Source organism: Bos grunniens, chromosome 9 (assembly GCF_055505025.1).
Source record: "Bos grunniens cultivar Pamir isolate PY7600 chromosome 9, Bosgru_T2T1.0, whole genome shotgun sequence".
Lineage (NCBI taxonomy): Eukaryota > Metazoa > Chordata > Mammalia > Artiodactyla > Bovidae > Bos > Bos grunniens.
In genome coordinates, this window is record NC_141173.1 from 82,253,903 (window position 1) to 82,266,135 (window position 12,233).

Consider the following 12,233-nt stretch of genomic DNA (forward strand, 5'->3'; position numbering starts at 1 on the left):
TTGGGGATGCTAGAGCTGCCTTTGATCATAAAAATGACTGTACAATATTCACGTCACTGAATAGAGTTGTGTTTCTCTACCACATCACAGAGTTTCTGTTTTGTATTTCAGGTTTCATCGTCCATAATGAAGCATGAGACTCTTGGGAAACAGACTGATCATCTTGAGGGGAAGCCTCGCTTCCTGAAAACCTGATATTGCACTGGGATTTGAATGTGTGTGTTTCTGTTTAACTTGTGGTGAAGGAAGCATGTGGAAAGTGCTCCCCACTTGTACAGCCCGGGTGGGCCAGCAAGCAAAGGGGATGGTTCAGCATCCCGGCTGTTCAGCGACCCTGCTGTCCAGCATGTGGACTGATGGTAAGGGACACCATGTTTATGCCAGTTATTCTTCATCAGGAGTTTTAATCAAAGAAGATGAGCAGAAGACAATCGCTGTTGCCAGAAAGCCACATTTGAGAGTGTGGGTTAAAGAATGGGGAATGGAATTTCTGAGCACTGGAAAGGGTTGCGGGGGTGGGGGGTGGGGGGTGGGTGGTGAAAATCAGAAAGCAAGAGAAATACTTCATTACGTTAATGAAAAAAGGAAATAGAAGCATAAATGTATTTTTGAAGAGACTTTGGGCAATTGAGAACTTATTAAGGAATGTGGGAGTTTAATCACTCAATGTGGATTTCTTAGACCTGATCCTAGAAGAATATTCTTGTTTCACCATTATATTGGTACAGCGTAGTACCATTATTTTCTTGTCATTGTGCCAGTGAATCCAGTTGCCAGAAATAAGTCTGAATGTTTTCATGTATCTTTTTCTTAAATGCAAGAGGCTTTTACTGACTCTTAATAAGCATGCTTACCCAAATTTTGTTGCATGCTTCAAATAGCATAGCTATACACACTTTACATTCTTTTAAATACTCCTTACCTAATGTACCAATCTTCCACAAGGATAACAGGACTTGGAACAAAGATGTAATGCGACCCTATAAATCTGTAGCAAGCTTTAGAAAAGAATCTTTTGGTCTTTCCCTAGCTTAATTATCTCCAAAGTTGAAACAGTCCTACTTGATTTAAGGAAGATACTATCTACAATCATGGCACCTTTTAAAAAAGTCTGAATCCAAAGTTAAACTTAATCAAAATACAGGTGTTCTGCCAGCAGTTGGCTCTGAATGGGAATGGAAAGAACTACTTAGTTTTCATGCTGCATTAAGTTGGATTGCTGCTATTAAAAAAAATAAAGCACATGGATTAAAAAAAATACTCACCCAAAGACTTAAAAGAACAGAAAATTTTCTGCTAAGTTGTTAAGTAAGGAGAACCTCATTTGGTATTTTAAGAGTGCAAATTGCATCCATAAATACAGAACTGACTTTCAGTACAAAAGGATCAGTGAATTAAAGTTACGAAAGATTTCCCCATGAGCCTACAGTCAATATTGTTTACATTAAGAAGCCATTGTTGTCATCTTGCTATTTTCCATGGAGTCATGGGCATAGCGTGGCTTCCGCTCCCGAGTGCCTATGACCACGGGTAAATACTACCTTGCATCTAATTGTTCTTTCACAATTATTTTGTGCCCCTTTTATTAAAAACACATGTGATGTAGAACAACACGACAAGACCTAAAGAGCCTATTTTATTCTCGGAGTTTGAACTGGGATTTTCTGAAGTGATTCTGGTTCATTGTATGGAAAACTGTAATTTTCTATTCAATCAAAAGCAAGCATTTAATCTAATGGGTAAATGTGGGTCCTGCCATTCACTTATATTTTAAAGAACCACTTAAAATTGGATTTGTAAGAAATAAAAAATGTCATCCCACATGGCCTATTACAAAAAGCCAGGACCATTTTTAACTCAGAAAAGTAGCTGGCATCGTTGCCTCTCTTGCTGTACACAGCTGCGTGCATTAATACAATAAACCTAGAATTTTGCACTATTGTCATTTCTTTGATAGAATAACTTATTTTTGCTTTGAAAAAATTTTTCTGCATGTCCTAGTGTCTTCAATCTGGTTGAAATTTTGTTCATTTCATAGTGTTTAAATCCAGCCATAGATATTAACTGTGTTCCAGGTTTTTTTGCTGAAGTCATTTTTTTCCTTTTGTATTTCCTTATTGTCATTTTAGTGTCTTAGGAAAAATACCAAGGCATATAATATTATTTTAATTTTCTATACTTATAATCTTAGAACATTGTTTTGATTTCTAGTCACAAGGGTCCTATAAAAATGGCAAATATAAGACATTTATCACTGTTTTATCACTCAAGATGCGTGTCATAGAAAGTCTCTATTTGATTGATAAAAGGAACAATTTTTTCCCCCTAGCAGTACATGTGATATAATTTTTTATTCCCTATAGTGAGATGCACTTAGTACAAAAAATAAGACTGAAAAAGAAAATGAGATTCTGGGTCCTCAATATATTGTTCTCCTTCTATGATATGTCAGATTTATGAACTACCCATACTTTCTCTTCTGCTGATTAATGTGTCTAGGGAAAAGTTTTAAACTTTTCTCTTTTTTTTTAAGAAAATTTAAAAGTAAAAAAAAAAAAAAAATAACCACTACTAGTTTAAGAATTGGAACCATGAATTATTTCATTGGAATGATCCTTTAAATAAAAAGAATGGAAGGATTATGAGCTAAGCTACATTCACAGAATGAAGCTCTGTTTTAATAGCTAATTTTAAAAAGCAGAAACACTGCATATCCACATCAGCAGCCCATCCAGAGGTCTCTTGCAAAGCAGCTCTGAAAGGATACAAGGATGTGGACCAGCCGCCATAGAATTATGTATCTGCCTAGTGCCAGCATTTCTGCAATCCAGCCAGTAAGCTGCGGTTCTGTAAAAATAAATGTGTGTGTGTGAATTGGGTTGTTCCAGTACAAAATCAGGGTTTTTCCTATTTAATGTGCGACATTAGGCTGACATAGAAGTAAGTGGTTTTTCTGAGTCCCTAAGATATGATTAAGGAAGAAAAACAAGTCCATCTCCAGAAAAGTTCAGGCACGAAAGAACTAGACAGACTAGTTTGGTTTTGTAAAAACCAAAGTGGTCATTTCCATCTTTTTTAAAATGGAGAAAAAGAACCTTAACGTTAAGGTAATAAGGAGATGCCATGAGCTTTAGCATTATCTTCATGGTCTGACAAAATTAGTTCTCTGATGATTAGTGTTAATTTTAGGCAGCCTTGCCTGATAATTTCCTACATGTGTGAAATAACTTGCATTTTTTTTTTGTTTGTTCAATATAGTTTACCTTTATAATAATTCCTAAAATCTATAGTAGAGATCTAGTTTGGATATTTGAACAGCTGTTTCAAATTGAGGGGGGAAAAAACATTCTATCTGATTTATCCAGAAAAATCGACTTTCTGCTTTCATTTTCATGTCCTATATTAGCATATTGATTGTAATCACTTATCTTTCTCTTACATTAGTACATATATTGTGTTAGGAGAAACTTCTGAAATATCAGTGAAAATCTTTTTAAGGAAATAGAGGAACTGAATACACTCCTTAATAATCATCAAATACTGAAAATGAGAGATGAGTCCTTAAAACTCATAACTCAAGTTTTACAACCTGCAGTTAATTCAGTGCTGCATTGGCACTTAAAAAAAAAATACGATAGCTTACACCTAAAAGAGAAAAATCTGCATTAACACTGCATATCCTAATGTGTACCATTTTTTAACACAAAACAGGCATTGTATTTATCCTTAATAGAATAGAACACAACTGTCACAAATTACACTGCATAACAATAGAAGAAAGCAACCTTGTCTATCACAGAACAGTGTCTCCACATTTAAACAGTGAAAGCTCTTCAGAAATGTCAGAGTACTTCTTTAAGTGGTTCCAGCAGCACATTCTACACCTAAATGAGAAATCTTCAAAGGAGGTAAGATGGAATCAAGCTAGTATAAGACATATGCATTTAAGTCATTTCATCAGTATGGTAGCCTTAAACATTCCTAGATACGATCATATTATGAAGCCTAACCTTACTAACGAAAATATATATATTTTGAGACAAGAATTAATTTCTTCACATGCTTAGAGAATGTTATAAGCACTAAGGAACCACTACGATAATGACTTATTTACAAAATTGTCCCTTGGCCACTGGAACCGGCTAGTCGTCCACGGTTGCGTGTCTAAGTGTCTGTCACAGTATTTCGCTTGCCAAAGCAGAATGAACTTTTCCAGCTGAACTGTTTCCTAGAGGGGAATGCAAAAGCAAAAGTAATCATCAAATTCATAGGACCATCTTTCTGAGACAAAGCACCTCTCCAGATAGAGGACACCCAATTTTCAAAGAGCAGCATGAGGTGCTATTATAATTTGTTGGTGATCAAAGGGTGGTAGAAATAGGGTGGAATACTCCCAAACCATTCTCATTTTCACTTTCTGTTTACTTTTTGTAACCATTAAGCTTAAACTCTTTGTGGAAATGGCAAACCACCAGTAGCCTTTCTAGAAAACAACCCCAAAATAGTTCACTTATGCTTTTTTGAAGACAGGGTCATCCCATATTAAGAAACCCTGTTGTATACACTGTAAGATTTCTGGCACAAAAACAAAAAAGAGAAAGAGAGAGAATCCTCTAGCAGCTATTTGCACTAGAAGCCAGCCCTCTAGGCAAGGGTCATTTTTTAGCCATGCTAGGATTTACTGCAGAAACAATGCCATTTAGCTGGCATAGCTGTGCATGTAAGCAGAGCACTCCATCCGTGTTTCTCAGTAGGACTGCTGCTGGCATTTGAGCTGGGCAGTTCTTTGTTGTACAGAAATGTCTCATGCGTTGCAAGATGTTTACTCTCCCAGGCCCTTGCTGACTAAATGCCAGTAGTATGCCCACCTGTTGTAAATACTAAAAGTAAAAAGCCCTCCCCCATGTTCAAATGCCCTCCTGGGAGGGCAGTGCCACCTCCCACTGCAATTTGAGGACACAGGAAAAAGTGTCTATCTCAAAACCTCATCTTGACTGCTTTGCATGTCTTTGGGTCCTGAATCATTTTTTCCTCTGCTATTTTTCTTGCCTTCCGCATCTAGCCTTCTGATGGCAAGTTTAGTTTTCCAGTTCTTCATGGAGGAGGTTATTGGGTAGGCTTGGCAGTTCCAACAGGCATCATCACTTGGTTAGTCCCGGTGTGTAAAGGACAGAGTTCACATGAAGCACACTTTTTTTTTTGCCTCACAATTTTACCTCACAACTACGCTGTTGGTCGTAGCCCTAGTCAGTGTCCTGAGGATCACTGCATGGCTTAACCACAAACACGACTGCTAACTATCCACACAGAAACGAAACTGGTAGTCTGTGAAAATCACCATTAGGTTTCACCTAGTAAACTGCATCCCATGAGTTCCCAATCTCATTTATCCTGTTAAAGAAGCATGTAATCGACATGCAAATGCTTGCATTTCCCCTGCAGAGACAGTCATGCAGTTCAACTTTTAGATTTGTGAATACTAAATTATGAAGGGAAGAAGGGTGAGCTGTGGATTGCATGCATATTGTCCTCCATACTTCAATGACAGTCATTCACAAAATGAGTTTTACCTGGGTGAAATATTATTATATTAACTATACATAAACATACTTATTCTCTTTGTAACTTTTTATCATCAAAACTGAATGATAAATGTGTCTTGAAATGATTGGGTGAATTGTGACTAATGGATCAAATTAAGTTAGCTACTATAATTTTTTTTCAATATTAAAATTTCTAAAATCTTTTTTGAAGCAGAGTAACTCAGTCAATAAAAGTGGTTATGTTGTAAACTTTAAGATGGTGCTTAAGAATTCTTGTTAAATACCTTTTTTGTTTTTTAAGAATAAATTGAAGGGAGCAAATGAGGCAGAATGCCACTCTACCCTCAGGTCAATTTTGTGCTGTGTTAAAATGCCAATAACATTTGTGCCACTTGCCAGTTTGGGGGGCTTTCCCTTTACTGGATGTTTTGTTATAGTTTGACTGTGTATTACATGGCTTAGAGAGCTTCCACGTGAAGAAGTCACCATGGCAGTGCTAACTAGCATTCATAAACAACCTGAATGAATCTAGGGTCAAACCACTTTCATCACTAAAAATACAGGCACTAATTTTTTATTTTTATTTTTAAAAATATTTCTTCTGTGGCTTAGAGATGTGCCAATGCATTCAAAACATTCTGCACCAATTTCACCAGATTGAGTACATACTAAAAATTCAACCTAGTCATTTTTTTTTTTCCATGTAACAGTGAGGTTTAAATAAAGAACTATATGCATTCTTCTGTTATTTCAAGCTTTGGTGAAAGTGATAAGAGTGGTAAGTTGTGATTGTTATCAGGCTGACTAATTTCTAATTTCCAGTGAGTGATCTTATCCTACATATTACACAGGTATAATATCTGTGACTGTACATAACTGGAACTGTATACTCATTAACATGACAGTTTCTCTTTTTTGTGTGTTGTTCTGAAACCTGTACTGTATTATAGTATGTGGGTATAAATATCTACAAGTATACACACATATGTATATGTAATTCCACTATTGTAACCTGAAAGAAAGACTATATATTATCTTTTTTATTCTGTATTGGTGTTTGTGTTATTTAAAAAGCAAAATTATGCTCTGTGTAGTTGTATGATATTATAGTATGCTTTGCTGTGCACAATTCCAAGTGCCTTAGAACATTGTTTAGCTTTCTTAAGTATATATAAATGCATATATGTATAAAATTGGGAAAAGTTACCTCAATAAAATCATTGGGAAATCCCAGCTTTAGTTTGTTCCAGTTTCTGTTGCATTCAGACAGTGCTCAGTATTTCTAAATTAAAGGCTCAGAGGCCATACCTGTAAAGCAAGAATAAGATAGCTTTTCTAATTGCCTGTAATTTCAACTCCTCCTGACTTATAACTTTTTGTATGCAGGTCCTCACGGTTTGTACCTTTAATTAAAAATATCTTCTAAAGAATTACTGCTTTAAACCGCAACTTACAGTTTATTTTTACATTTTATTTTAAAATAAGCTGTCTTTCTGTGTCTGTCTTTTTTACATCTGAGGAGATTTGAAATTGCTGTTTTCATTCACATTATAATGTGTAAAAAATAAGATAGTCCCTTTAGAGTTAGTAATATAGAAAATAGACAGACTTCCTCATTATGCCTACTATTTAATATGTTTACAGGCAAGGAGAGAGCTTGGGAACATATTTTGACTAGAAAAGGAATTGCAATATACTTTTCCTGTTGTTCAGCAGTGGTTAGAAATTATATGTGAACCTCCTTCATGCTCTAAGACAAGAGCAAAGGTATGAGATGGAAGTTGAAAAGCAATTTTGTGTACCTTTATGACAAATGTCCATCTAGTCAAAGCTATTGTTTTTCCAGTAGTCATGTAGGGATGTGAGAGTTGGACCATAAAAAAGGCTGAGCACCAAAGAATTGATGCTTTTGAACTGTGGTGCTGGAGAAGACTCTTGAGAGTCCCTCGGACTGCAAGGAGATCCAACCAGTTAATTCTAAAGGAAATCAACCCTGAATATTCATTGGAAGGACTGGTGCTGAAATGGATGCTCCAATATTTTGGCCACCTGATGCAAAGAGCCATCTTATTAGAAAAGCCCCTGATGCTGGGAAAGAATGAAGGCAGGAGGAGAAGGGGATGACACAGGACAAGATGGTTGGATGGCATCACCAACTCAATGGACATAAGCTTGAGCAAGCTCTGGGAGATGGTGAAGGATAGGGAAGCCTGGTGTGCTACAGTTCCATGGGGTCACAAAGAGTTGGACATGACTGAGCAACTGAACAAAAACAACCCTAGAGGGAGGACTTGTAAGAGAAAAGATCGGGACCAAAAAGATAGAGTAGGTTTGAGAACTGGACCCAAGTATGCTATTAAAACTCAGGGGTGCATCTCCAAGATAGGTGTAGTAGTTCAACAACCACTTTCCATTTTTCTCACACAAAACCAGATTCTACATGGAACCATTACTTTATTTTTTCCTCGTAACCAAAATGTTTTATTTCAGGTTTGTAGGGTAAGGGAAAAGAGCCAAAAGAATCAGTAATGATTACTTTGTGAAACCTAACAGAGGGACTTCCCCAGTGGTTAAGACTGCACTTCCAGTGCAGGGGGTGTGGGTTCAAGCCCTGATCTGGGAACTAAGATCCCACATGCTGTGCAACACAGCCAAGAAATAAATAAGATAAAACTTAATGGAGGTAAGAGACAATTTTCTCATTTTCTGCAGTGCTTTCATAGCATCAAATTTACGAAATTTTACTAAATTTGACTAAACTCTTCGTGGGACCTACACTCAGACATGGCATGGAGTTGCTGCCAAGCACTGCTGTCCAGACAACACAAGTCCTTGTCCAGTTTGTGAACTTTGAAGTCTGTCCTGTAAAAAGGGGACACTAGTAGTAGAATGCATAAAACTCTAGAGAAAGGTTTAAAATGTAACATTTGTGTAAAGGTTTTTTGCTCTTTAGCTACAAGTGGTGCCATTTCTAGGAACCAAATAGTGGGAGAAAAATTTCAGTCCCTCCTAAAAGGATGAGTGGGATGTTACAAAATAGAAGAAAATTCCAGTTGGAGAGAATGATGTAAACAAAGTAATGCTGAAGGAGTCCATACTGTATTTGGGGGAAAATTGGTCTCATTCAATTGGAGTGAAAAATAAAAGGAAGGTAGTGTGAAACTGGTCTGTGGTGAAACTGCAGAAGATCTTGAGGACTGACTAAGGCCTCTGGGAGGTATTGAATAGGCAGCAGAGACTCATTGGAAAATTCTGAGTCAGAATAATACAAGAGTTGTCTTTAAGAAAGAGTAATATGGTAGCAAGATTAATAAAAGTTGGAGAAGACTCAGTGAGGCAATGACCAAGATTTCAAAGGAATCAGGGACTGAACTAAAGAGGTAACAAACTTATTAAACTGTGGGAAAGGATCATTTATGGCTTGAATTTGAACTGCTGAGTATACCCAGAAGAACAAATGCTATGCTATGCTAAGGCACTTCAATCGTGTCCGACTCTGTGTGACCCCATAGACGGCAGCCCACCAGACTTCCCCGTCCCTGGGATTCTCCAGGCAATAACACTGGAATGGGTTGCCATTTCCTTCTCCAATGCATGAAAGTGAAAAGAGAAAGTGAAGTCGCTCAGTCGTGTCCGACTCTTAGTGACCCCATGGACTGCAGCCTACCAGGCTCCTCCATCCATGGGATTTTCCAGGCAAGAGTACTGGAGTGGGGTGCCATTGCCTTCTCCAAGAAGAACAAATAGGGGCAAATTATTTTCTACGTTGAGGACTCCCTATTCCAGATTGTCTGACTTGGGCCAACCAAAGTTTAAAGTTCATCCAGGAACACACCATTAGGTAAATGAGCACTGAAAATGCCAGTTCTTTCTCTCTAGAGTATTTATTCAATTATGAAAGGTTAGCATCTACAGCTATATGCCAATAGATGTACAGTTGGATCCATGACTCTGAAAGTCAGGGAAAAGGTCTGGGCTATAGAGAGGAAGATGAGACTCATCAGCACATGTAACAGAAGTTGTGGAAAAGGATAAAAACACCCCCGCAGACAATGTGGTTAAGACTATTAAGAAAGTACTACAATGAAATTTTAATAAACTATTTCTTCATCACCTGACTTTGCCTCCAAGACTGTAAAATCATTTCATTTACACATCGTCTGAGTGCTTTGAACACAACTGAAATGTACCAAAGAACACTCAAAAATCATTTTATAATTGGAAAGATACAGTAAAGAAAATTAATTTGGATCAGTATTTCCAAAGTGTATTCACCAATGAAATATATGTACTTGTGACTCTTAAGAATGGGAGTCAGTAAGCAGAAAGCAAGTGATATCAATGTGCAGTTAAAAAGAATTTTAAAGAATGTACAATTACTATGAACTAGAAGCAAGTAAAAAAATCTACGCATGTAATTTAAGTGACATGAAAGGCACCAGAAATGAAAGGAAAGCAAAAGGATTAGGATTCCAGGAAGCTGATAGTTTGGGTCAAGATGCAAGCTTACAGATTCCTATGATGTGAATGTGAAGTGAGGCAAAGAACATATTCACTGACAGATCTCAGATGCTGAAGGCCCTAGTTTCAGGAGCTGGCGATTCTAAGGCGACAATGATGATAGGTAAATAACTACACTTAGCTGAGATGAGAACGATTGCTCACCTTCATGGAGCACTGATCACAAGCCATGCACAGGTCCATGCATTTCACGTGTGGTTTCTCACTTAACAACAATCCCATGGGGTAAGTGTTAATATTCTCATCCCATTTTACATTCGGGTCAGTAAACTGAAGGTGTCTTGCCCCAGGTTACACAATAAGAGTAAAACAAAGGCCAGAAACCAATTTCAGCTAGTATACCAAGTATACTACTATTATTATTCAATATTATAGGGGGAAATTTGTGCTTCAGTGGGAAATGATGCATGTTTTTAGACAAGCAAACCCATCCAATTCTGATTTGACTTGCTTTGACTTAGTGTTTATAATAGTACCTCTTTCATAGTGCTATGGTCAGGAAGATCTAAGATAATTCAGGTAAAGTGTCAGAATGTTACTTCATTTAAACAAGTATTTATTGAGTGTACCCGCCAGGCACTATTTTAGGTCCTGAAGATAGATAAGGTAGTAAACAAAACAGATCAAAACAAAACCTTCACTCATGAAGCTTAATTATATTGAATGTGAAGCACATAGGAGTGTTCTGTATTGATAGTATCCCTGTTACAAAGCATTATTCTAACACAAGTTCTATGATCCTAAATTGTCTGTAATTTTCACTGTAATAAAAGTATAATATTCCATAGAAATTTATAATTGTAATGCTCAGATATGTCTAACTCTTTGCGACCCCATGGACTATAGCCTGCCAGGCTCTACTGTCCATGAAATTTTCCAGCCAAGAATACTGGAGTGGGTTGCCATTTCCTCCTTCAAGGGATATTCCTGACCCAGGGATGGAACCCATGTCTCTTGCACCTCCTATATTGGCAGTCGGGTTCTTTACCATTGCACCACCATAGGTAGGATATAAAGACACAATTCAAGGAAAATTAGACTTTGGAAAGACACCAGAAATTGGGAAGAGGAAATACAAATTTGAAGAAAGGCCTGCTGATAAAACTTGACTACACTACCATCCTCTTTTGCCCAGGAAAAGCTCTGAGAGTGGGCCAGCACCCATCTGAAATCTTGTGGTGGTGATGGGTAGATATGGTGGTGGTAGTTTAGTTGCTAAGTTGTACCTGACTCTTGTGATCCCATGGACTGTAGTCTGCCAGGCTCCTCTGTTCATAGGATTCTCCAGGCATGAATACTGTAGTGGGTTGCCATTTCTTTCTCCAGGGGATCTTCCCGACCCAGGAATCAAACCCTAGTGTTCTGCATTGCAGGCAGATTCTTTACCTACTGAGCTAAGAGGGAAGCCCTAAGTAGATATGCTTATAGCCTTTGCTTAAACTATGACCAAATGTTTGAGGGATAGCTTGAAAAAGAATAAACATTAGTTTCCACCTCCTAAGCTAAGGTATGCAAACACCAAAGAGATTCTGAATATATTAGTCTGAATGCCTCGACTGTCAACAGAGTTGGGGGGAAGGGTTGTTAACTGGATGTTTGAACACAGTTCATTAAGTGGAAAATAATGACCTGATTAAGCCTAAGTGCTGCCTAGAATAGCAAGGCCCCATTTCATGAGAAATGCTGGACTGGATGAAGCATAAGCTGGACTCAAGATTGCCGGGAGAAAATATCAATAACCTCAGATATGCAGATGACACCACCCTTATGGTAGAAAGTGAAGAGGAACTAAAAAGCCTCTTGATGAAAGTGAAAGAGCAGAGTGAAAAGTTGGCTTAAAGCTCAACATTCAGAAAACTAAAATCATGGCATCTTCTCCCATCACTTCATGGCAAATAGATGGGGAAACAAGGGAAACAGTGAGACACTTTATTTTTGGGGGCTCCAAAATCACTGCAGATGGTGACTGCAGCCATGAAATTAAAAGATGCTTACTCCTTGGAGGAAAAGTTATGACCAACCTAGACAGCATATTAAAAAGCAGAGACATTACTTTGCAGACAAAGGTCTGTCTAGTCAAAGCTTTGGTTTTTCCAGTAGTCATGTATGGATGTGCGAGTTGGACCATAAAGAAAGCTGAGCACCGAACAACTGATGCTTTGAACTGTG

The 12,233-nt window shown here is 37.6% G+C and overlaps 1 protein-coding gene across 10 annotated transcripts in view; it reads left to right on the forward strand.

Moving 5' to 3' along the window:
- Positions 1-6,776, forward strand: part of PHACTR2 (phosphatase and actin regulator 2) — a 299,218-nt gene extending 292,442 nt beyond the window's left edge. For all 10 annotated transcript variants that reach the window (XM_086318144.1, XM_086318140.1, XM_086318145.1 and 7 more), the window contains one exon: positions 112-6,776. In XM_086318144.1, the coding sequence (XP_086174270.1) occupies positions 112-127 (16 nt within the window). In that variant the 3' untranslated portion in view covers positions 128-6,776. The remainder of the gene's footprint in view (positions 1-111) is intronic.
- The last annotated feature ends 5,457 nt before the right edge of the window (positions 6,777-12,233 follow it).